The sequence below is a fragment of the Rhinopithecus bieti genome, unplaced genomic scaffold (assembly GCF_001698545.2).
Source record: "Rhinopithecus bieti isolate Rb0 unplaced genomic scaffold, ASM169854v2 scaffold_2254, whole genome shotgun sequence".
NCBI classification, from domain to species: Eukaryota; Metazoa; Chordata; class Mammalia; order Primates; family Cercopithecidae; genus Rhinopithecus; species Rhinopithecus bieti.
In genome coordinates this window covers 2,811,548-2,838,407 of record NW_016803982.1, presented here as the reverse complement: position 1 = coordinate 2,838,407, position 26,860 = coordinate 2,811,548, and the positions used below count along the sequence as shown (strand labels likewise).

The following is a 26,860-nucleotide window of genomic DNA, read 5'->3' as shown; positions in this document are numbered from 1 at the left end:
AACAGAATTTGGGGAGATAGACGAGAGAGATGTCAGGCAATAGTGGAAGGGAAAAGGACCAAACAAACAGCACTCGGTTATTGGCATGTGTGTTAGGCCGTTTCTCATACTGCTGTAAAGATATACGTGAGACTGGGTAATTTGTAAGAAAAAAGGTTTTAGTTGGCACATGCTTCTGCAGGCTGTATAGGAAGCATAGCAGCATCTGCTTCTGGGGAGGCCTCAGGGAGCTTCCAATCATGGTGGAAGGCCAAAGAGGAGCAGGCATCTCACATGGCGAGAACCAGAGTGAGCAGAGGTGGGGATGTGCCACATACTTTTAAATGACCAGATTTCACAGGAACTCAGAACAGGAGCTCACTAAGGAGATGGCCCAAGTCATTCATGAAGAATCCACCCCCATTTTTACAGGACTTTTTCTTGGTTCAGCTAAGGATGGGGTTCTTTGTCCCACAGCCATGAAAATTCAGACCCACAGACAATTTGAATGGTGAGTAAGACAGGGTTTTATTGGGTGAAAAGGAAAAAAAGGGGGGAACAGGGACTCTTAAAGGCCAGAGTCCTGCTAGAGTGCTTCCTGCCTGCAGTTTGAATGTTTGGTTCCACACAGGGAGATAGGAGGGGCCGGGTTCCTCCCCGCTGCAAACACGCGAACTTTCTGAGGCCCCACCCTAGTGTGCAGGCTGGTTGGAATTTTTCCAAGAATCCCCTCCCACCTCACTGTCTCATTCCCCTCCCCACAAAGAAGTACATCTAACTGCCGTTAGAATAAGGACAAAGACCGATCTTAACTGCTTCCTGCTGACAGGGGATGCCGTTTTAGGGAAACTGCAGTCAGAGATCCCTCAAAGGCCTTAAGGGTTCCCAGCAGAAGGGGCCATCGTCAGAGTCTCTGGTTGTGTGACCATTTGGAGTTTGATTGCCGAGGGCAAGAACAGACAAACTGGGTTATTAGAAAACATGCATCAAAACGAAACAAGAGGAGGGGTAAAGAGAGCTCAAAAATTAGGCCTTTTACCAGTTTGCACAGGGAGAAGGAGGCCAAAAGCCCGACTGGTCAAGAAAACTTCACCCTTTTGCTGGCATGTTGGGCTTCTGGGTTCCCTTCCCCGGAGCCCAGTCCTAAGCCAACCCATTTAAGGTTTGGGAAATTAACTTTTTCCAGCTTGGAGGATGCATCTGAGGTGAGTGTATCGTAGTATAGAGACACAATTACCTATTTGTGAAGAGAGAACCAAGGAGGAGAAAGAAGAAAAGAAGGTGTTTTTTCCCCCCAGAGGAGTCCCGGGGGTTCAGGATGCATTTGAAAGGGGTACAGACTGCAGATGAATGGCAACCTGTCTAGAAAGGGGCGAGCAGGCCTCCCTGGCTCTCTCCTCTTCCTGGCAGATACCCAGGCTAAGTGAGGGAGAGAAGGGAGAGCATCGTCTTTCCCTTCTTCTGTCCTTGCATCCCGAATCCCAGCAACCTTGGCAGGTGCTGCCATGGGTGTCAAATCAACTTGCACCCATGAAGCAGGGGACCTAAGGGGTGAGAATCATCCACTCTTACCCACGTACGCCCTATCTCCCTTGCTGTCAGTAGCTTTGAATTCTCTATGCCATGGATACTAACGTGGCCTTTATCCATGAAACAGGAAGCTTTGGGTTGTCTTAACTGGCAAGAATCAGCCACGCTCACCTGTGCTGTGCCTTTTAACCTCTGTTGTCATCTGCCTCTGCATCCCTTATATCCAGTTTTCTTTCTAGGGCTTTGACCCGAAGCTTGGAATTGAGTCTGGAACACAAATGTGTCTCGGGGGGAAGTGTGTGGACTCCTTATCGTAAGCCAGATACTAAGGTGAAACTGGAACTGAGTCCACCTCCAACAAGGGAGAGGAAAGCATGTCTTGTGACACACCCAGATAACTGGTGGCTGTAGTTATGCTTGCTAGGATTTGGGTGCATGGTGCTTGGCTTTGGTTAGCTCCCTTTGTCTTTACCAAAAGGAAACCTCGGAGTGATGGGCATCCTATTTATTCCCATCACCTGGCAAGATTTACAGGATAATTGCTCAGAACTAGAATATTCACTCAGACTTTTACATTACCCATCCCTCTTGTTCTTTCTGAGCTGCAGCCAGAGATTACTGGTTGATTCACAGGAGCAAGCAGGGTTAGTTTTAAAATGTAGGTGAAAACTGAAAAACAACTAGTGAATTTAGAATTTAATGACAGATGTAGGATAAGTTTTGGAACATAATTTCTCTCCAGTCCTCATTTTTGTTAAACAAAAAAAAATTATGATAGAACTGAGTGGTTTGCAAAGTAGACTTTACTCTGATACTTGGCCTGAATATTTGCATGAAGTGCAACAATAATAATTATTTCTACATAGGCCTTTTGAATTGGCTTTGATGGAAGTCTATTCCGAGGAATCTCAGATAAGACCTTTTAAGCTGAGCTCAGCCATGGGTTTCTATCCTTAAATACTTGCGAGTTGGGTGATCCTCTCCTTTTAAGGTCCCAAGATAAACTTGGAGCTCCTGGACCTGTTAGAAAGTGACAATTTTTTTTTTTTTTTTTTTTTTTTGAGATGGAGTCTTGCTCTGTCACCAGGCTGGAGTGCAGTGGCACGATCTCGGCTCACTGCAACCTCTGACTCCCAGGTTCAAGCAATTCTCCTGCCTCAGCCGCCCGAGTAGCTGGGATTACAGATGTGTGCTACCATGCCTAGCTAATTTGTGTACTTTTAGTGGAGACGAGGTTTCACCTCATCTCCAGGCCAGGGATGGTCAGGATGGTCTCGATCTCTTGGCCAGGATGGTCTCGATCTCTTGACCTCGTGATCCACCCACCTCAGCCTCCCAAAGTGGTGGGATTACAGGTATGAGCCACAACGCCCTGCTAGAAATTAACATTCTTTACTGACCACAGGTCAGTAACCCTGTACAGGGACTGCATAGACAAGGGTATGAAGCCAGTTTCCCCACTGGGCTTTTATTGGCTCTGCAAGTCAAGATTGACTCCTTGAAAGGAAGCTACCTTTTCAGTCAAAGCCTTGGTAAATAACCACTTTCTCCAACAGTGTCCTGTTGCAAAGAAAAATGGATTCTTACTGCACTGATACAAACAACTATGTTGTCATAAGTTAAGAACACTCACAGATAGTTTCCAAAGTCTAGAGGAACCAGGAAGAGAGAAACAAACATGCTCCAAACCTTCATCACAGGAGCGTATACCTTACTTAATTACTAAAGTCCGTAAATAGTTCAAAATAGGCCAGGTGCAGTGGCTCATGCCTGTAATCCCAACACTTTGGGAGGCTGAGGTGGGCAGATCACCTGAGGTCAGGAGTTCGAGACCAGCCTGACCAACATGGAGAAACCCCATCTCTACTAAAACTACAAAATTAGCTGGATGTGGTGGCACATGCCTGTAATTCCAATTACTCAGGAGGCTGAGGCAGGAGAATTGCTTGAACCCGGAAGGCAGAGGTTGCAGTGAGCCGAGATTGTGCCATTGTACTCCAGCCTGGCTGGGCATCAAGAACGAAACTCTCTCAAAAAAAATAAATAAATAAAGGAAAGAAAAATAGTTCAAAATATGTTTCCTTGACTCTGAAAAACTAAACAAGGATCAGCAATATGCCAAGCAAAAGTCAAAAAGGTTGCTTCAGGTTTCTGAGTTCACTCCATTAAGTTTTCTTGTTTTGCTTGATATTTGTGAATACTTCAGCTCTTTATGAGTCCTGTACTTTTTCCTTTATTTTAATGTTACAATCTCCAAAGTTACCAGAAGCCTGTATTTGAGAGGACCTGTTAAAGTTCTGTAGCTTATTATAAAATATCTTTTGAGAAGGATTAAAACAAGACAACAATTGTCTGTGAATAGCTAAATGTTCAGGGTAGTTACAGTTAGAAACACAACTGACAAAGAAGTTTGGTTATCTCCGTGGTTTACAATAACTCTACATAACAACCTTAATTATGATTGATAGCATATACTTGGACATTAGAATTTTAGAAATCCCATATAATTTGGGAACATATATTAGCATTATTCACAAAAATGTAATCTAAAGAAGATTGAACATCATTTTGGCAATCCCATGTAACTAAACATGTTAAATAATCCTGTTTACCTCTCTTTTCTGTACATTCCAGGGGCCCTCTGGACTATGCAAAAAGCCAGGTGTCAAGAAAGACAATTTTGAAACTGAAGTTTGATTTTGAGAAGGCTGTTAAACGTTTAAGGTTTAAAACACTTTGTGTTATAAAATAGAATTCCAGATTACCATAAATTATTGGTTTTGCCAAAGTAATGACTCAGAAATTTTAATTAGGTAAAAACCTTTTATAATCCTTTACGAATTTTGCCAAAGAGCAGATTAGCACTTATGAAAACCTTGTTGTGTTTTTTTTTCCCCAATGCTCAATCTACAGAAAAACCATATAATACCTTTATAGAGAACCTCTTCTCCAAGATTCTTTTCCACAATTCTTCCACCACTTGTTTGAACCTTCAGCTTTTTCCTAGTTTAAAACTGTCCTTTAACCTAGACAAAAGTTTATATTTTACTGTTTTTACATACCTTGCATGTAAATCTTAATTAATTAAGTAGTCTTAATTACATGTTATAATGGTAACTCCTAACAATTTTTAACTTCAATTTAAAACTTGGGTCTGGGCACGCTGGCTGACGCCTGTAATTCCATCACTTTGGGAGGCCGAGGCAGGTGGATTACCTAAGGTCAGGAGTTCGAGACCAGCCTGACCAACATGGTGAACCCCTGTCTCTACTGAAAATACAAAAAATTAGCTGGGCATGGTGGCAGGTGCCTGTTATCCCAGCTACTTGGGAGGCTGAGGCAGGAGAATTGCTTGAACCCAGGAGGCGGTGCTTGCAGTGAGCCAAGATTGCACCACTACACTCCAGCCTGTGTGACAGAGTGAGATTCCACCTCAAAACAAAAAACAAAAAACAAACAAACAAACTTGGTAAGTTGTTTTACTTGTTTAATTGTGTGCTAAGTGCTGCCAAGGTTTGCCTTCTTACTTAAGGTCATGGTTCATTCCCTAGGTCCCCAGGCCTTACCAGTTGTGAAGCCAGTAAGTCAAATAGTTCTCAAAACTCAAAAGTAGTTTTAACCTCAAAACACTTAGCAAACGTTGTATCTAACCTGCATTATTTAGTCCACCTATTTACATTTTGACAACATCTGCTTTTTACCAATAATCCTTAAGGCTGTTTTTATTTCTCAATGATTAAAGTCACGTGAACTGAAAGGTACCACAGTTTTTATCTTCCTTTTAAAAAATATTAGACCCAAGTGCTTGTCTTTCTTTAGGCCAAATTAATTAGAGTCATTTTTATAGATAACACACACAGTATACACACAGACAGGCAAAAAAAAACCCAGTTGCTGGGTGGGGCCCTTTTTAAGAGACAGGGCTAGGAAAACATGCAGATATGGAACCAGAGAAGGCTTATCCCCGAAGGCAGGATTGCTAAACAAAGCCTTGCCACTGGAGTTAGAAGCCATGCCCTCAGGATGTAAAACAAGACGGAGGCCTGGTTTCACAACCAACACCTTGCGGACCATGCAAACAGTGATAGTTACGGGAGTGGGGATCTGGCCTAGTAAAGTGTCTTCTAAAAGAGAAAAACTTAAAAGTTAACTGCTGACAGGATAGAGAAGGGAAAGGAAAAAAAAAACAGTTTAAAAATGCATAGGAAAGAACCTCTTACTCTCATACAAGTGGTTCCTCTATTGAGGAGAGAAGCTTAAGCTTAGTTACTGTCCAATGGAGTTGAAACCCTTGGCAGGGGAAGGGGAAGGCTCCAGTGGCTCGTGGCAGAAAATGCCAGCCAGCCACCTCAGGTGCCTTGGACCATGTATCCAAGCCTCAGCAGTGGGGGAGGGAGTTAGGGAGCTGCTGCTCACTGGTCCCTCCCGAAAAAGGAAGAAAAGGGCCATGGAAAGGTCGGGTTGGTTCTCGACCCCTGAGAGCAGCAGGCAGTGGGGGCACAGTTTCCTCCACCCTCAGAAATCTCAGGATAAAAAGGCTTAAGAGCCACAGTGAGAGGTTTTGAGTCCCCATTTCACTCACTGCTTCTTGAGCCCCACATTGGGTGCCAAAAATGGTTGCTGGACTTTTCCTTAGTTCAGCTAAAGAAGGAGTTATTTGCCATCCTGGCTAACACCGTGAAACCCCGTCTCTACTAAAAAATACAAAAAAAACCTAGCCGGGCGAGGTGGCGGGCGCCTGTAGTCCCAGCTACTTGGAGGCTGAGGCAGGAGAATGGCGTAAACCCGGGAGGCAGAGCTTGCAGTGAGCTGAGAACCGGCCACTGCACTCCAGCCCGGGCAACAGAGCGAGACTCCGTCTCAAAAAAAAAAAGAAGGAGTTATTTGTCCCATGGCCACAAAAATTCAGGCTTGCAGACAGTTTGAATGGTGAGTAAGACAGGGTTTTATTGGGTGAGAAGGAATAAAAAGGGGAAACAGGGACTTTGCAAGGCCAGAGTTCCTGCTAGAGTGCTTCTCACCCACAGCTTGAATTCCTAGTTCCACTTAGGAAGAGGAGGGGCCAAATGGTGCAAATGGCAAGGACTTCCCAAGGCTCCACCCCAGCGCACAGGCCAGTTGGAGTATTTCCAGGGACCTTTTCCCGCCTGGCCCTCTCACCATGATCCAAACACCTCCCACCGGTCCCCACCTCCAGCCTTGGAGATTATAGTTCAACATGAGATTTGAGCAGGGACAACTGTCCAAACTATATCAGTGTGTCTTTTAGAGTTGACCATTTTTGTCACCCCCACTTGTTTATTTTTTTGAGATGGAGTCGTGTTCTGTCACCCAGGGTGGAGTGCAGTGACATGATCTCAGCTCACTGCAACCTCCGCCTCCTAGGTTCAAGCGATTCTCCTGCCTCAGCTTCTTGAGTAGCTTTTGGGATTACAAGTGCACCATGCCCGACTAATTTTTGTATTTTTAGTAGATACGGGGTTTCACCATGTTGGTCAGGCTGGTCTTGAACTTCTGACCTCACATGATCCACCCACTTCAGCCTCCCAAAGTGCTGGGATTACAGGCGTGAGCCACCATGCCCAGCCTGCCACCCCTACTTGTGATATGACTCAACAAACCCATTTCTCTCTATGGCCAAATTGGTTTGCTAATTACTATACTATATGCACTGGAATTATTTGGTACAAAACATGACTGTCCAAATAGCCTGACCTAATGATCTATTTTCCTTAACTTTTTGCCAGGGAATTTTTTTTTTTTTTTTTTAAATCTGGAGACGGAGTCTCTCTCTGTCCCCAGGCTGGAGTGCAGTGGCACCATTTTGGCTCACTGCAACCTCCACCTCCTGGGTTCCAGTGATTCTTCTGCCTTAGCCTCCTGAGTAGCTGGGACTACAGGCATGTGCCACAGTGCCCAGCTAATTTTTGTATTTTTAGTAGAGACAGAGTTTCACCATGTTGGCCAGGATAGTCTCGATCTCTTGACCTCGTGATCCACCTGCCTTGGCCTCCCAAAGTGCTGGGATTACAGGCATGAGCCCCCATGCCCAGCCTGCCAGGGAAATTGTAAAGTCTACACACAATGGTGCTACTGGTGCAGTGAACACCGTGTGCTGTTCTTGTGAACCTCTCCTTGCACACCACTGTTTTTATTCTGAAATATTTTATAGCACGTATTGCAGTCCTGTAAATTGATACTTTTTTTTTTAAGTTTGTTCAATTGCAGTATCCTAAATTCCCAAACCCACGTCCACTGACCACCTAGCACACTCTTTTTTTTCCCCAAGAGAAACCTGTTTCTTATTAAATTTTGCATTAGTGTCAAATCAGTTGACTGTTTTATTGTTAAAGCCCTGTCATATTCTTTTCTATAATGTATACTCTTTGACTCACTGTGAAATATATTTAAAGTAGAAGATTTATGTGTATGTCAGACAAATTAAGAAAGAAAATAGTAGCAAACTTGTTAGCCAGATAATGTGAGGCAGTTTCTCACTGTCTTTCAAGGGAGCTGCAGATATAGATTAGGGGAAAGTTAAAATAAATCCTACAGTGTTGAAATGTATGGAATTAGAGGTATCAATGTGAAGTCATGTTTGTTTGTTTGTTTTTATCAGTAGACACAGAAACAGATTTAGATGTATTTGCTTAGGGCTTAATATTACAAACTTGGCAGAAACCATATTAACCAGTAATAAAGTAGCCATACTGATAATGTGACAGGTGTGCCTCCTGATTTTTTTTGGTTTTTTGAGACATGGTCTCGCTCTCTTGTCCGGGCTGGGGTGCAGTGACACGATCTTGACTCATTGCAACCTCCACCTCCCAGGTTCAAGGGATTCTCATGCCTCAGCCTCCCAAGTAGCTGGGATTACAAGTGTGCAAACCATGCTAAATTTTTTTGTATTTTTAATAGAGACAGCATTTTGCTATGTTGACCAGGCTGTGCCTCCTGATTTGATGCTGAAAAAAGCACAACATTACTTCTGTGGTATTCCTGATAAAAATGCATTAATCAAGAGGAAACTTTCCCCCACATTAACTGGTCTATGTCCTGCTAGTCTGGAAAGTATCTTAGTCAATTTGGACTGCTATCATAAATATACCATAGAATGGGTGGCTTAAACAACAGTCATTTATTCCTCCAGTTCTGTAGGCTGACAAGTCCAAAATCAAGGTGCTGGCATATCCGGTGTTTGGTGAGGACCCACTTCCTGGTTTGCAGATGACCATCTTTCTTGCTATGTTCATTCATGGCTGAGAGCAGAGGGAGAGGAAGCAGCTTTTGTATCTCTTCTTATAAGGGCACTGATGCCATCAGGAGGGCTCCACCCCCACCACCTCATTACCTCCCAAAGGTCCTGTCTCCTCATACTATCATATTGAGAGTTAGGCTTTTATCATATGAATGTGGAGGGGACAGAACCATTCAGTCCATAGCACAAGGAAAATCATGAATGACAAGCAAAGTTAAGGAACTATTCAGGTTGACAGAGACACCAAAGAGACATGAAAACTAAATGTATAAGCCTAAATTAGCTCTCAGACATACCATAAAGGACATCATTGGGGCTATTAGTAGAATTTGAATAGAGTTTGTGGATTAGATGGTAATATTGGATTAATAGTAAATTCCTGTTTTGTTGACTGCACTGTGCTGTCAACAAAATGTTAATGACAGCACAATGTTGACAGCACAGTGCAGTCAACAAAATCAGGAAGTTACTGTTACTCCAGTATCACCATCTAGTTCACAAACTCTGTTCACATTCACTAAGGAGAGGGTCCTTGTACTTGGGAATAAATGCTGAAGTATTAAAGGGAAATGGGACAGGCCAGGCACAGTGGCTCATGCCCTGTAATCCCAGCACTTTGGGAGGCTGAGGCGGGTGGATCATGAAGTCAGGAGTTTGAGATCAGCCTGGCCAACATGGGGAAACCCCGTCTCTCCTGAAAAATACAAAAATTAGCCGGGCACAGTGGCAGGCGCCTGTAATCCCAGCTACTTGGGAAGCTGAGGCAGGAGAATTGCTTGAACCTGGGAGGCAGAGTGCAGTGAGCCAAGATCATACCACTGCACTCTAGCCTGGGTGACAGAGCAAGACTCTGTCTCAAGAAAAAAAGAAAGGGTGATAGGACATCATAAAATGTATTCTTTACTGCTCAGAGATGTTAACAGCTAGGGAATCTGGGTGAAGGGTGTAAGGGAACTCCATGTACTAATGCTATAACTTCTATGTATATCTGAAATTATTTTACAAGAAACGAACAAGATACAAAGAAATACTTCCCCAGGATGTTTATTAGAACAATAGAGGGTAACTATACCATTTTTCTATTTCTTATTAGGTGCAATAAAATGACACTGGTAACTGTAAGCTTAACAGTTAAAAGTAAGGTCATGGCAGTGGCTTACAGGGCTGATAAGTGCCCTATATACTCTCTACAAGTGCCAGTGCATGCTTGATTATGATTAACCTAATGGATAGTTTTGTTGTTGTTTTTTTTTTAATGAGGGTCTTCCTTGAGATGTAATGGGCACAGAGTAAATGGCTGATTGTTAGCTTATTCCCTGGATGGATGTGATGAGTGGCTCTGGGGCATCAGTTTCTATATCTCATCTTTACCTATCAAAGAAATTGGGACACACCACGATAGCAAACAAATAAAAAGAAAAAGGAGTTTTATTGTTCATGCTTACGAAAGAATCCTATTAATAGATTTGTAATCCACCAATTATTTTGGGAATAAAATTGTAGTAGCAAATAAATTTAAGATACAAACATAAAACTATTAAATATGTTATTTGTATTATAATGTACAAATATAGTTAATATTTTAGTATGTACATATTAGGAATAATGTCACTGGTGGCCACAGAGGCTAAAAAACAGAATGCAAACCTGCTGGAAAATCCTTGGTAGATAGGAGCATAGAAAACAGAGTATCAAATACATTTATTGTTGGCCAAGAGAAATGGAGTACTAGGGGAAATTCTGAGTGCTTAAGGATAGTAGTAGAATGTTAAGCAGCTCACAGATAATAATATAAAGTAGGTTGGATTAACAAGAAACAGCACACCACAGTCACAATATATGGGAATTAGGAAAAGGAAATACGTAGCCATTTTTATGGAAGTCTTATAGTCCACTTAGTTAATAGATGTGTTCTGTGGTGGTAAACCACCAGCTTAGGTAATGGGATTTATTGGGGGACATCACTGGTAGCAAAATACATATGAAAAGCAAAAGAAATACTAATAGGAATCTGATGAAATTAAGAGGATAAATAATGGAAGAGATATTAATGGAAGAACAAGAAAAATTGAAGAAACAGTAAAAGTAGGCATGCTTGGAAAAGGAGAAAAATAGATCTCTAATAATCATTTTTGTGGGAGGAGTATAGAGCATCACTAAGTTGAACTACCAACAACAACCAGCATTTACTGAGGGCTTATTATGTACTAGGTGCTGTTCTAAAGGCTTGACTTCATTCCTCACAACCACTCCATGAATATGCATTTTACATATGAGAAAATGGAGACATGAACACTTAGGTAACTTGTGGAACTGAGGTTCAAACACAAGCATTGTGACCATTGACAACAATACTGCATAGAAATGCAGGATTCCACCATGATCAGGTAGGGGAGGGAAAGGCAGTTTCAATTGTTCTTTATGTAAGGAACTCATCTACCTGGAGTTATTCACTAAGCTGATATAATTTACAGTGTGATCTGCAGAGAATGACCTTATCACACCAATCCAAAAGAAACTACTACTATAATTAAACTGTGGGCAAAATAATGTAGGATATTTTTGTAAACCGTAAAACTGAAATTAAAGTTGTTACTGATCAATTAATGAGGTGATAATTAAACAGAAACTAGCCAACCTGACTGATTGTAGACCAATACCTAAAATTTGTTTTTGCAATTCACATCCTTTGAGATATATTTAATTACATTTATAACACATGAATATTTAGTATAATCTTTTGTGACAGATTGACAGGTCTTCACCATCATTGTGTGTAATTCCTCTTGATGTTTTTGTCATTATTACATATATATTTGGGAGATAAGGGCTGTTTCCAAGGTGACGGGGATAAAGAGCAAACTTACAAAAAATGGTTGCCTCTTTTTGTTTGTATAAACAACCATCTCATTTCCCTCTGGAAGGTCACTAGAGGTATGATAGCTCTATTTTGAAATAGTATCTTAGTAAATAGGAGAGCAGGGTAAAGAAAGCCTCCACTTTTTGTGTTATCTTAAGGCTTAAAACTCTGTTATAGTTTATACTAAAACATTAAGAATCATTAATTATTATAATAGCATTAAATTGTTTGAGTTTTGTCATGCTTTGCCTAGAAATAAGCGTTGAAGCGAGTGACTTAGCAGCATTATTAGATCTATTAAATAATTGGAAATTTATGTGCTTATTGTCAGCATCTTGGCTTTTTAGAATTTTAAAGTATGTTTGTGCTTCACATCTCTAGTTGCAGTTTATGTAGAATTTAGTGAACTATAATAACGTTGGATGGTGGTAATATCACAATTTAATTAACTGCATAGAATACAAAGTTCTTTGTTAATGGGAAATGGGATATACCTCATCTATTTGATATATAACTTAATAATCATACTTTTTGTTAGCAGTAGTTAAGTGATAAGAACTAAAAAGAACCAATAAACATCTCCATCTCTAAAACAATCTTACAAGTATGCAGTGAGCATCTGCTGTATACAAGCACTATGTCTTCATATTTAGATTACATTTGCTATTTTGCTTTTAACATGCGAACTTAAGTGAAATACTCTAAGGAGTATTGCAAGGTAACTGCCCCTATAAATTACATAATTTATATGGCTCTTTAATTTTTTTAGATGTAAAATGGGAGGAGGAGAGCATTGAATCGGAGTGTATTATTTCTAGGATTCTTTCTAGACCACAAGTTGAATCAGAAAACTGTGGCTCATGCCTATAATCTCAGCACTTTGGAAGGCTCAGGTGGGAGGATTGCTTGAGGCCAGGAGATCGAGACCAGCCTGGTCACATAGTGAGACCACACCTCTACAACAACAAAAAAATTAGCCAGGCATGGTGGCAAATGTCTGTAATCTCAGCCACTCAACCAGCTGACGTGGGCAAATTGCTTGAGCCCAGGGGGTTGAGGCTGTAGTGAGCTGGATCCCACCACTGCTTTCTAGCCTGGGTGACAGAGTGAGACTCTGTCTCCAAAACAAAACAAAGCAATCAGAAACATACAGATCTTTTTCCACATTTTGTGCAGAACAGTCACTTTTAAGATACACCATGAAAGCATATTAAAGAAGCAGGAACTGGTTACTCCTTTCTGAGAATTAGTTATAACTTGACCAACAAATCGGTTTTTTATCCTTCATATCATCTTCAGAAGTAGAAGCAAGACATATGATCAAAGTCTTTTTAAAAATAGTGGAATACCTGGGTTTTTGTTTTATATTTTCACTCTGCACAATGCTAATCTCCTTAACATTTGATGACAAAGAAAGAACTTAGAATTTGTGTATGACAAAAGGATGACTTATGAGGTGAATCAAAACACTTTTACAGCCTCTGTCTTCCTAAAGTTTATTATTTTGGAAATGGTTTTTTGGCAAATAGTTTGTTTTCTAAATTTTACATTTCTAAAGTTGAATAAAATTAAATGTTTAGCAGGTGCTTGTTGTAATAGAAGCTATGATATTTTAACTATGTAATGGGGTATCTCTGAGGAAGTGTTTCTTTTTTGTTTTTTAATGGTAAAGGATGTCAGTAATATCTCTCAAATGTCAAATTAACCTAGGGTGTGTACTTTCTTTTTCCCTATGATGACGTAGATAGGAAAATTGAATGTTCCAAACAACTCATGGAAAATCTTCCGCTCCAGCGTTATTTGTACCACAAATGCAGTGAAATGCTTTTAATGGAATCCAGAGTGATAGGTGCGTTATGACATGTGGGGAGATGCCTTCTTGAAATAGGACATAAATCATGGATTTTTTTTTTTTTTTTTTGGTTGGTTGGTTGTTTTTTTTCCTGAGACAAGAGTCTCGCTCTTTTGCGCAGGCTGGAGTGCAGTGGCATGGTCTTGGCTCACTACAACCTCCACCTCCTGGGTTCAAGCAGTTCTCCTGTCTCAGCCTCTTGAGTAGCGGGGATTACAGGTGCCCGCCACCATGCCCAGCTAATTTTTGTATTTTTAGTGGAGACAAAGTTTCACCATGTTGGCCAGGCTAGTCTTGAACTCTTGACCTCAAGTGCTCTGCCCACTTCAGCCTCCCAAAGTGCTGGGATTACAGGCGTGACCACTGTGCCCTGCCAAATCATGTTTTTGAACTTGTTTTAAATATTGTGTGTGTGTGTGTGTGTGTGTGTGTGTGTGTGTGTGTATTTTTTTTTAATGGTGTCTTGCTCTGTTTCCCAGGCTAGAGTGCAGTGGCACGATCTCAGCTCTTTGCACCCTCCAACTCCTCGGTTCCAGTGACCCCATCCTCCTGAGTTGCTGGGATTACAGACACCTGCCACCACACCCAGCTAATTTTTGTATTTTTATAGAGATGGGGTTTCAGCATCTTGGCCAGGCTGGTCTCGAACTCCTGGCCTTGTAATTTACCCACCTTGGCCTTCCAAAGTGCTGGGATTACAGGTGCCTATGCCACTGCGCCCAGCCCATATTATGTATATTCTTTTTTTCTTCTTCTTTTTTTTTGAGATGGAGTTTTGCTCTTGTTGTCCAGACTAGAGTGCAATGGTGTGATCTCGGCTCACTGCAATCACTGCCTCCCAGGTTCAAGCAATTCTCCTGCCTCAGCCTCCCGAGTAGCTGGGATTACAGGCATGAGCCACCACGCCCGGCTAATTTTGTATTTTTAGTAGAGAACGGGGTTTCTCCATTTTGGGCAGGCTGGTCTCGAACTTGCAATCTCAGGTGATCTGCCCGCCTTGGCCTCCCAAAGTGCTAGGATTACAGGCATGAGCCACCATGCCTGCTCCTGTCATGTATATTCTTATTATAAATAATTTTCAACCAAACTGATCTGTTTGGTTAAGCTGGAGAAAGTTTTCAGAAAATAGAGTACATTGAGATGAATTTCATGAACTGTACCCACCAAAGCCTTGTCCTGGTTAATTCAAATTTATAATGCCAATACTTTAAATTAGCATTTAGCTTTTAAGTGATGGTGGAATGGTGAGACGCATGATGTTTTTATACCAACCACTGCGTGCTCCATGTCTTTTTTGGAGTTTACACTTTTCAAAAACAGGCGGCACTTCCATGTGTTTATTTCCCCTTTATCTCGGTTTTAGTGAATGATTGGTTTCATCTTTACAAAGATTATTCTGGCTGTAGTGGGGAGAACCAGTTGGAGATATGGAAGATGTATGTGGGGAGGCCAGAGTATCGTGGCAGTCTGCCTCAGAGATGCAGTGGCCAGGGTTTGGGCTAAGGTGTTATCGGTGGAGACGGAGAGAATTCGCGGTATTTGAGAGCCACTCCAGCCTCCATTATTTCTAATTCTGTGTCTTCTACCCTTCTCTGTCGTCTCTCCACTGCCTCCCAGTCCCTTCCACTGTGCCCCCTGTATTGCCCACTTGCAGACCAACAGCCTTTTGTATCAGCCTTTCCTGGAATGTTCCAGTAATTACTTACCCTAACTAACTAAAACCTTAGGGTAGTTTTGTTCTCATACCACATGCACCTCCAAGACAGGAGGTGGGATTACTTTCCCTCCTCGTGTCATTCAGTACCACTGTTCCACTCTTTCTTGTAAGCCCTTTCTTTTTTGAAATCACATCATCAGTCTTCACTACCTCATCTTCCTCTTGGCAACCTTCAGGTCCCCTTCCCTGTATCCCTCTCCCTGCATGTGAAGACCAGCAGCCAGTTCCTGGTCTGTCTCTCTGTCTCCATACAATCATTATTCCCTGTATTTTCTCTCCATCCACAGACACCACTCCTGTTTTTACATCCTTTATCCAGTTTAGATTCCCTGGCCTGGCATTATAGTCACTCACTCGTGAATACCCTTAACTGCTTACTCCTTCATTCTTCCATGACCAGCTGAGCATCCTACACTGGGCAGCAGGGTTGCTGTTTCTCTGATAACTTCTTCTCCTCCCTTTTCCTCAGTGACTCCTTCCTGTCTTCACATGTCCCATGTTCCTGCTCCAGCTGACACTACTTCTGAATGTCCCTCTTCTCTACACCACCAGGGCTCTAGATCTGATCACCATGACTTTTAGTTTTATTTCCTCTAATTCATTGTCCAAACTATAGCCTGAATGATCTTTCAAAAACAGTGTGGCTCACCCCTGTAATCCCAGCACTTGGGGAGGCCGAGGTGGGCGGAGGTCAGGAGTTCAAGACCAGCCTGGCCAACATGGTGAAACCCTGTCTCTACTAAAAATACAAAATATTGGCCAGGCATGGTGGTGTACACCTGTAATCCCAGCTACTCAGGAGGCTAAGGTGAGAGAATCATTGGAATCCAGGCAGTGGAGGTTGTAGTGAGCCAAGACTGTGCTGTTGTACTCCAGCCTGGGTGAGAGAGTGAGACTCCACCAAAAAAAAAAAAAAAAAAAAAGGACAGCAGACAATGGCACTCTGCAGGTGGAACCCATTCATGTTTCCCACTCCTGTCCCTGTTTTTCGAGAACCAGCCTCCCCTTCTCTTCTCTGCTCCATCCACACTGGTTTCAAACCAGCTTAGCTCTTTCTCACCTCAGGGTTTTTTTGTTTTTGTTTTTTTAATATGATATTCCTTCTAGAATATTCCCACACACCCATCACTGGCATGCCTAACTAATTCCTACTCACCCTTCCAGTCTTTGCTCAAGATCACCTCCTCAGAGAGGTCCTTCTTTCTGCTGACAAGTAAAGAATAATGAGAATTCAGAAGAGGCTGTGGAAACTGGCTGGGCGTGATGGCTCATGCCTATAATCCCAGCACTTTGGGAGACTGGGCGGATCACTTGAGGTCAGAAGTTCGAGACCAGCCTGGCCAACATGGTGAAACCCCATCTCTACTACAAATACAAAAATTAGCCAGGTGTGGTGGTGGGCGCCTGTAATCCCAGCTACTCGGGAGGCTGAGGTAGGAGAATTGCATGAACCTGGGAGGCAGAGGCTGCAGTGAACCAAGATTGTACCTCTGTATTCTAGCCTGGGCAACAGAGCAAGACTTTGTCTCAAAAAGAAAAAAAAAGAAAAGAAATTGCTGAAGATTTGTGACTTTTCACAATACAGTTTTAGTAACCAGATTATAGGAGGTTATGGGGAAAGGTGTACGGTAAGAAAATAGCTACAGAGAACTTGTTCTAGAATATGTCAGAGAAAGGAAGAGACACGGAGCTGTGGAGTTCTGCATGTGTTTGAAAGCAGAGGCGAGGCTCCAGTGTAGACTGAAAGCTGGAGAACAGGGAATTTAAAAGGATTAACTAAGAAGCAGAGAGGGCATGAGATGTGAGTAAAGGAAAGAGCATGGCTGATGAGGCAAGCAAATAAGAGGACTTGGGCTTATGGCTTCGATTTTGGTAAAGAGAAGAAGTCGTCTGCTGAGAGTGTGGGGCAGGCTTCTAATTAATGTAAGTTGGGTGCACTTGAGTCCTTGGTCGATTTAAGGGCAAATTATAAAATCTTTGTTTACGTTAGTGTTGCTGCTAAACACCTCTAGCGTTGTGTCTTTGGATAGTTTATGAAATACAGAGTGTTTTGCATAATTTAAAATATTCCAGTGTTTTCACAGTGCTAAGACATTTTGATAATATTGTCTCTGTCTTGAAAGGAGCAGATTTTACTTGTGCCTCAGGATATTATGTCATTTATCGCTTCACTTTTGGTCTATTTTTCTTTTTATCCCCACAATGAATTTGATTTGTTAGCTTTTATTGTCACTTAAAGGAAAAATCTTAAAAAGTTCTAACCTCAAACAGAGGTATGTGAGCAAAATACTCACTTTATAATATTAGAAATAGCCATGTTAGAAATTAAATGTCTGTGGCCGGATGTGGTGACTCATGCCTGTAATCTCAGCACTTTGGGAGGCCAAAGTGGGAGGAACGCTTGAGCCCAGAAATTCGGGACCAGCCCTGGCAACATAGTGAGAACCTGTCTCTCCAAAATAAACAAATAAATGAATAAATCTGGAGGTGGTAGCTTGTACCAGCTACACGGGAGGCTGAGGTGGGAGGATCACTTGAGCCTGGGAGGGCAAGGCTCAGTGAGCCATGATCATGCCACTGCACTCCAGCCTGGGTGACAGAGTGAGGCCCTGTCTCAAAAAAACTAACAAAGGGCTGGGTGCGGTGGCTCACGCCTGTAATCATAGCACTTTGGGAGGCTGAGGCAGGTGGATCACCTGAGGTCAGGAGTTCGAGACCAGCCTGGCCAACATGGAGAAACCCCGTCTCTACTAAAAATATAAAAATTACACGGTCTTGGTGGCATGTGCCTGTAATCTCAGCCACTCGGGAGGCTGAGGCAGAAGGATCACTTGAACCTGGGAGACAGAGGTTGCAGTGAGCCAAGAATATGCCTTTGCACTCCAACTAGGCAACAAGAGCAAAACTCCATCTCAAAGAAACAAAAAACAAAAAAAACACAAAGAAATTAACCATCTAAATACATCTGAAATAAAAGGCTTTGCAACCACAGAATTGTAGATGTAGCAGAGATATTTGACCTTGTTAGCTCAGGTCTTTCTTTTCCAGATGAGGAAGAGAGATTATCTGAAACACATTGTCAAATTTGGTGTCGTAGTTGAAGTCTGTAAATCTACAACCAGAGAAATAGAAATTAGTATCCACCTGTTAACTAAAATGCAGTTTTGAAAAAACAGCTACTATTTATTGTGTGCCTACTAGTGAGAGGTCTGAAGTGGCTGTTGATTGCATATTATAATGACAGAAAATTAGCACATTTCACTTGAAAAAAATTTTTAGAGCAGATGTAGTGACTCGTGCCTGTAATCCCAGTATTTTGGAAGGCCGTGGTGGGCCAGTCATCTGAGGTCAGGAGTTTGCAACTAGCCTGGCCAACATAGTGAAACACCATCTCTACTAAAAATGCAAAAATTAGCCTGGTGGCAGGACCTGGTGGCAGGCGCCTGTAATTCCCGCTACTCAGGAGGCTGAGACATGAGAATCACTTGAACCCAGGAGGTGGACAGAGGTTGCAATGAGCTAACATAGCACCACTGCACTCCAGCCTGGTCCACAGAGTGAGACTCTGTCTAAAAAAAAAAAAAAAAAAAAAAAAAAAAATTGAAGTACCGTATGTATATACGGTAAAAAGTCCAAATGGATTTGTGGTGAAAAACAAGCCTCCCTTTCATCCCTGTTCCTTAGCTACTCTGTTCCTCTTAAGCATTTGTCCAGAGATACTCTTTGCATTTAAAAACATACGTGTATAGTTATTTTTTTCTTAAAAAAAGATAGCACACTGTATACACTATTCTATGTTTTCTTGAAGATGGTTTCAAATCAATACGTATAGAGATGACTTTTTTTAAAGAAGGGGCACTACATTTTTACATTCTACAGAATATATATTTATTTGTTATACTTTAAGGATACCTTTGCTGGGTGTAAAATTGGGGGACATTTCCTTTTTTTAGTACTTAGACCACATTGCTGTGCAGTCTTCTGTATCTGTGTTGCTTTTGAGAAATTAGGCTGACCTGAGTTTTTTTCCTTTCTTATACATGATTTCTTATTTCTTTTNCTTATTTCTTTTTTTTTTTTTTTTTTTTTGGGTGGGGTCCCCCCTTTTTTGGGAGGGCGAAAGTGGGGGGGGGGTTCTCAGCTCACTGCAACCTCTGCCTCCCAGGTTCAAGCAATTCTTCTGCCTCAGCCTCCCGAGTTGCTGGGACTACAGGTGTGTACCACCACACCCGGCTAATTTTTATATTTTTAGTTGAGACGGGGTTTCACCATGTTGGTCAGACTGGTCTCAAACTCCTGACCTCATGATCCGCCCCCCTCGGCCTCCCTAAGTGCTGGGATTACAGGCATGAGCCACTGCGCCTGGCCCATGATTTTTTTATTTCTAACTTAATACCTCCACACTTTCATTTCGGTCTTTTCCTTTTCCTTTTCTCTTCTCTTCTCTTTTCTTCCTTTTTTTTTTTTTTTTTTTTTTTTTTAGACAGCATTTTGCTCTGTCGTCCAGCCTGGAGTGCAGTGGCAAAATCATGGTTCAGTGTAGCTTGGAAGGCTTGGGCTCAAGCAATCTCCCCCTGCCTCAGACTCCTGAGTAGCTGAGACTACAGGCACTGGCCATCATGCCTGGCTAATTAAAAACATTTTTTTTTGTAGACTGGGTCTCACTTTGTTGCCCAGGCTGGTTTCAAACTCCGGGCTTCAAGCAGTGCTCCTGCCTGGGCCTTCCAAAGTGCTGGGCTTACAAGCGTGAGCCACCATGCCTGGCCATAATTCTTTCTTTAGCCTTAAAGTTCTATAAACATAATCAATCCACAAATTCCAGGTTTTATTTATTTTGACAGGTTTTATCCTGTTATATATCTTTGAATGTACATTTGTTCTTTTTGCTTTGTGAGCCTCTTTGGAGAGTTACATATTCTTTCTACCCAGATATATATCTACAGATATATCTGTTGTCTTCTCAGTAAATTGGTTTTATATTGTTAGTCTTATCTGTTTCATTTTATATGACTTCTCTGGTCCTTATCTTTTTTTTTAGTCACGTTTATTCTATTTTTGGTTGCTTCTTAATGTGGCTTTTATCTCAATAATGTTATTTTTCTCTCCATTTTTTTCTGAGTTCTATCAGCTTGACTTTCATTTCCTTCTGTTGTTGTGTAATCTCGTCTTTGAACCTTTGTTTTTCTTCTTTGAGCTCTTTTTTTTTTTTTAAGAGGGGTCACATTTCCTATGGTTGCCTTTGAGACTTTGGAGAACTATTTATCTGAACTCTTCCTGTGTTTCTTTGAGTAGTTCTTGTGTTATATGCTGCTAATTTACCTCTTTCTGAGTTTTTTTTTTTTTTTCCAAATTGTATGCAGACATCTAGTATTGGTTGTTTTCTGAGTGTTGTTTATGTTGAAATAGGGCGGGAGGATGGGTGAAGCAGGCTACAGCCTTTTTTTTTTTTTTTTTTTGACTTATTAGTCATTTCTCACCAAATCTGTTATTTAGTTTGAAAGGGTAGGCTGGTTCTTCATGTCAGAGTCTATCACGAAATGCTACCTCCACTCTACATCTGCCCCTTCAATCACCCTTGACTGAAGAGTTGCGTGTGCACAGTGGATCTGGCATAGTAACAAGGATTCTTTGGTTCAGCCAGTCCACCTTTCTCTGGTATCAACCCATGGTTCAAAGAGACGTTCTCTACTTCTCCTATGGCCTATACTTCCATCTAGATTCTCCACTTGGATGCAAGCATCAGTAGAATCACTGTATCTCTTATTCAGAATCATGTATCTGTGTATCGCTGGAAGCCTGAGAAGGCCTGTGATGGCTTTCTGCACATTCCCTTTCGCCACTTAGTACTGGCAGACAGGTTTCAGCTTATGATTTAGAGTCATGATGGCTTCCTTGTTTCAGTTATGTAGTGAAGTTGCAAATTTCTACTCGTGACTCATTATGTAGTTGACAAAATGTACTGTATTTTCTATCGCCTATCGTCCTCGTCAGAGGCCCTCTACCTTTAGTAGTGGATGGTGGGAAGAAAAACGTGAGTAAACAGGATACTGGCCTCTGCTGGTTTAAACAGTCTCTTTGGGGTAATGTGCTTCAGTTTTCTTCTATCCCCAGCTTCCACTGAGGTGAGGTCTGGGAGCAGTGAGGGGGGCCTTTGGGAATGATGGTCAGATCTGCCTTGCGGTGCTGGCGTGGGGAGAACATAGACTCACACGCAGTCCCCCTAAGGCTTTGCTGCAAGGGCCTGGGTTGGTAACCACTGAGTAATGACTCTCTCTGTTTAGGCTTTGAAGGCCTTGAGGAGGCTTCTGCTGTCCTTACATCTACTGCGGTCAGCCCTCTGTATCAATGGGCTCCGCATCTGTGGCTCCAACCAACTGCAGATATTTGGGGTGGGGGAGCGGGGAGGGAAAGATTTGGATCTGTACTGAATAATACAGCCTTTTTTTCCCCTGCCTTTATTCCCTAAACAATAGAGTATAACAACGATTTAGATAGCATTTACATTGTATTAGGTATTATAATTCAAAGATATTACAGGTAATCTAGAGATGATTCAAAGTATATGGAAGAATGTGCATGGGTTAGATGCAAATACTACCCCATTTTCTATCACGGACTTGAACATCCCCAGATTTTGGTGTCTGCAGGGCGGGGCGGGAGTGGTGCTCCTGGAACCCGTCTCCCATGGATTCCAAGGATCAACTGTATTTGCCTGCAATCATGGTGTTCCCCATACTGTGTGGTCTTCATCCTGACCCAGACCTTCACTGGTCAGAGCTTCTGGATTCCTATCATGATGTACTTGGGTTATTTGCCCAGCCCCTCCCTCCAGCCATGCTGTGCTGTTGCTGCCATGCCATATTCAGAATACCACAAAACTGAGCCCTGGGCTTCACTGCAAGCCTGCAGCCTCCCTTACACTGTGTCCCAGAAGCAGACCTCTCACCTGGACATTTTTAGGGCACCTGATACATGTCAGAATGTTTTCAGCCATCTTTGTCCACTGCCACCCCCGACCTGTCCCCAAGGGTCCAGCAGAAGAGGAAATAGTGAGGTCTCTGATAATCTGATTTTAATGAGTATCTTTTAAGAGAAATAAGTGATAGTGGGGGAATTGTTAGGGATCATATATCATGGTTCTGCTGCAGGTTTCTTTGGAAACTTGAGCAAGCTTAAGTATCCCCTTGTTAGGTTGTCTACCATATAATAATGTCATCTGTAAGCCTCTCGTATTAAAGAGTTAGGGAATAAGCATCAGTGAGTGACAGGAAGAAAACCATGGTACTTTCATTTTAAATTAGATATGATTTTTTAATTTCCATTACTTTTATATTTATTTGGAAACCATTTTTTTTTCTTTTACGAGTATCCCTGTTTTGAAAGATTATGGGTCTTTTTTTGCATATTCATGAAAGATGACTGGATGAAGTCAGTCATTTATGATTGACAGAAATACGACAGAACTTTGCAAAGTTTGAATGGACTTTTGATATTCAACACTAAAGAATTTTGTCTAATTAAAGCTTCTGTTTAATTAAGATAACAATGCATAGTCCTTCATTAAAATTAACAGAGAAAAAGTTCTTCCTTGGTCCTTGGAGAGGATATTATATGCAAGCCCTGTTGTGTGGGTTGCAAGATGTCACTGGAATTTATATGCATTACTTGTCTAATTGCAGTAAATGTAGCATGTCCAGATAGGTTTCGAGTTAGAAGGCTGTTTGTTACTTACGGAAATCACTTGAAGCCTTAGTACCCAGAGGCAGCTGTTCACAGGTCCTTCACCTCTCCCCAGAGATGACTGGGAAGACGCTGTTGTTGGACCCTGTCTTTCATAGCTGGAGCAGTAAACATGACAGGTTGTTTGGGAGCCATCTGTTTAAAATGGCTGCTGCTTTGTATGCAGCAATGAACTTGAGATCAGTTTTCTGTCTTTCTTCATGGTGATGGTCTTATTTGGTGTCACAACAGGTGGAAGTTGATGGGTCGAAACTAAATGTGACCAGCACGTGGAACCTGGCTTTGCCCTTATTGTCTGTCAGCGTTGATGGCACTCAGAGGACTGTCCAGGTGAGTGTTGTAAGGATTTCCTTAGCAGGCCTCCTCCAGTCCAGAATCCTTGTCAGCACCTGTGTAGCTAGTACTTATAGCTATAGGAGGGAAAAGCTGTATTTTATTCACCTTATACTTTTTATAGTCGAAAACTTTTTCTTTTCTTATTTTAGAGGATCTTAAGTGTTAACCTGAGCAATTAATGTTTTCTTTTTTCAGACAATCCAAAAAGGTTCATGTATTGTACTTTGTTGTAAACAAGGAATTCTGCATGCTTTTCTAAAAATACTCAGTTAGCTGGGGTTTTTTTTCCCCCCTCTGTGGGTTTTTAGTTGTAAAATACAACTTACTTTGTTACCTTTCTTTCCTGTGCAGTTGAAATTACGTAGTGCTAGGCTAGTAAAACACGTGTTATTCAGGTTGACTTTCCACGGCTCACTGATGTCCTTTAAAAATTTAGTAATCTTAACTTATTAATCTTTCTTTTCACCTCAATATAAAATGTCCTGCCTTGAGGAGATGCCTTGGAACCCAGAGTTGATAGAATGTTTTTTGCAACCTGTGACTTCCATTTTAAAGTAGAAAAGTTATGAAAAGAGATTCTGCCAAAATCCTTCACCTTGCCTCATATTTGAGGATTAGTATTTTAGAAAAACAAAAAATCATGGAACATGTGGCTATCACAGGCTAATAAAAATCTAGTCCCACCCATAGCATTAAATGCTCGTTCTTTGTTCTTTTTTATGAAAATGATCTTAACTTGATTTTATACAGGAAACTGGTTTTAAAAACCTTGAGAAATCAGGATAATCACCGATAAAACTACTTACTCCATACCTGATTCTTATCTACCTCTATGAGAGACTGGGGCAGAGGATTTCAGAATCCACAAAAAATATTTGATGACTCAACTGATTTCTAAGTCAGTTTCAATTGATGTATATTAGCTCTGTGGTTCCAAGTAACCTTGAACTCTTGGTAATGAGCCCTATATTTTAACTTTGGTTTTGTGACTTGTCCCCATATATTTTTTCTCATTTTTTAAATTTTCTAACTCCTGTCTTTTCTCATATTTTATAACATATTATATAACTTTATATAATATTATATCAGTATAAATTATGAGGTGAAATATTTTAAGACCCTTGAAAAAAATGTCACTACATAATTTCACATTACTGAGATCCATGTATTATTGTGTCTTTAAAAACTGTGGTGCCTGGGTGCGTTGGCTCACGTCTGTAATCCCAGCACTTTGGGAGGCCAAGGCAGGCGGATCACCTGAGGTCAAGAGTTCCAGACTAGCCTGGCCAACATGGTGAAACCCCGTCTCCACTAAAAATATAAAAATTAGCCAGATGTGGTGGCAGGCATCTGTATTCCCTGCTCCTCGGGAGGCTAGGGCAGGAGAATTGCTTGAACCTGGGAGGTGGAGGTTGCGATGAGCCAGGATCACGCCATTGCACTGCAGCCTGGGCAACAGAACAAGACTGTGTCTTAAAAACAAACAAAACAAAAACAAACAAACAACAAAAAAAAAACTGGTTTTGTTGTACTGGTTTATGTTCGATAGACTCTGTAGTGCATTGAATGTGTTATGGCTCAGGTATTTGTCGGAGGGACATAGTGTTAACTCTCAGTAGTCAGAAGAAAGAGGTACAAACTCCTGTTATGCAGATTTTTTCTATTGTGATACTTTCATCATCCTTTTCAGTGACTGTGCAGATAGTTGCCTTGGTGGCACTTTTACATGTAGAATTTATAGCTAGATTAATATGGATATATATGTAGAATAATAAAAAATATTTTCCCTAGTGTAGGGATCATGTTCGGTAAATCCCTTTTAAATCTTGTACGTACTTTGCTACAAAAAGAATTAATGTGTCTGAAATAAGTGACCCCTTAAAGGCAGATCCCTTGACCCTTAGGAAGAGGTCATTGCATCAAGTTAAGTACTCTCTAATTGGAAGGAAATAAACTCAGAGAGGTAAATGGTGTACTAGGAAAAAAAGTCATTCACCTAAAAAAAAAAAAAAAAGGTAAGGAGAGTTTTCCTTATGAAAGGGGGTAGATTTTATTTACTTTCTGTAGGCATTAGCATTGTGTTGACTCTTTCCAAAAATGTAATGTGGCCCATGTGAAAATAATAACTATTATAGTAATAATAAATAACACACAGTGCTTACTGTGTATCAGGTGTAGTTTTAAGCATAGTACAGATATGAACTTCTTTGATCCTCACAATTGTATGAAGTAGGTGCTATTTATAATTTTATAAATGAGACAATTGAGGCTTAGAGAAAGTAAGTGACTTACTCAAGGTCACCAGCTAATAAGAGGTAAAGGCATTATTATTATTATTATTTTAATGAGACAGGATCTCGCTCTGTCACCCAGGCTGGAGTTCAGTGGCACAATCTGGGCTCACCGCAGCTTTGACCTCCCAGGCGACGCACCCCCAACCCCCCACCTCAACCTAGAGCCATGATTTAAATCTGAGCAGTCTTGCTGTAGGTAGGATCCTTGCTATCAAGCATTGCAAGATGCTGAGGCCAGCTGTGTAACTTCCTGGGCATCACAAAGCTAGGAAGAAGCAGAGCAGAAACTTTATCCATGGCAGTCATGTGTGCTTCCCCCCACTATGCTATAGTACTTTGCGATTTTTCCTGTCAAATTGTTCTTCAAATTATAATTAACTGTCTTTCATGCTTTAAACCAGAGATGCTTAAACTTTAGTGTGCTTTAGAATCAACTAGAAGCCTGTGGAAACTCAAGTTGTTGGACCCACCCATAGCTTACTCTGATTTAGTAGGTCTGGGCTAGGTCTGCATTTCTGGCAAGCCCCCAGGTAATGCTAATGCTGCTGGTCTGGACCACAGTTGGACACCTTCTGCTTTAAACCTTTGCAATCAGAAAATGAGCTGAGGAGTGGTGTGCCCCAGCAAGGTGGGTAGGAGCGGAGTCACACGAGCCTTATTAAGGACATAGGACAGGCTCTACTTTATCCCTAAGTCAGTAGGGACCCGTGGAAGAGCTTTCAGTAAGAAAGTGATGATTGAACAGAATTGTAGTTTACGACGTGCTTTTGGTTTTTGGCTGCTTTGTGGAGAGTGGCTCGAAGAAGGATGAGGTGAAGATTAGAGGCAAAGAGAGAGGTCAGCAGATGTTAGGGATTCGGAGGTGAGAAGTCTCAGCCCCTGCGGCGATGATAAAATAATAAGCTGGGCGTGGTGACTCACGCCTGTAATCCCAGCACTTTGGGAGGCTGAGGCGGGCGGATCACTTGAGGTCAGGAGTTCGAGACCAACCTGACCAACACGGAGAAACCCCATCTCTACTAAAAATACAACATGAGCTGGGCGTGGTGACACATGCCTGTAATCCCAGCTACTCAGGAGGCTGAGGCAGGAGAATCACTTGAACCCAGGAGGCGGAGGTTGCAGTGAGCTGAGATCTCGCCATTGCACTCCAGTCTGGGCAAAAAGAGTGAAACTCCATCTGAAAAAAAAAATAATAATAATAATAGTAATAAATATTATTTTATATTAAATGAGGTTTAATGAGATGAGGGCACTGTGTGCAGAAGAGACCTGCAAGCGTGACGGGGGAAAG

General features: G+C 41.6%; 1 protein-coding gene across 1 annotated transcript in view; it reads left to right on the top strand.

The window, feature by feature from the left end:
* PCCA (propionyl-CoA carboxylase subunit alpha) overlaps positions 1–26,860 on the top strand; it is a 478,959-nt gene that overhangs the window by 336,427 nt on the left and 115,672 nt on the right. The window contains exon 22 of the mRNA XM_017861220.1: positions 23,168–23,266. Within this exon, the coding sequence (XP_017716709.1) occupies positions 23,168–23,266 (99 nt within the window). The remainder of the gene's footprint in view (positions 1–23,167; positions 23,267–26,860) is intronic.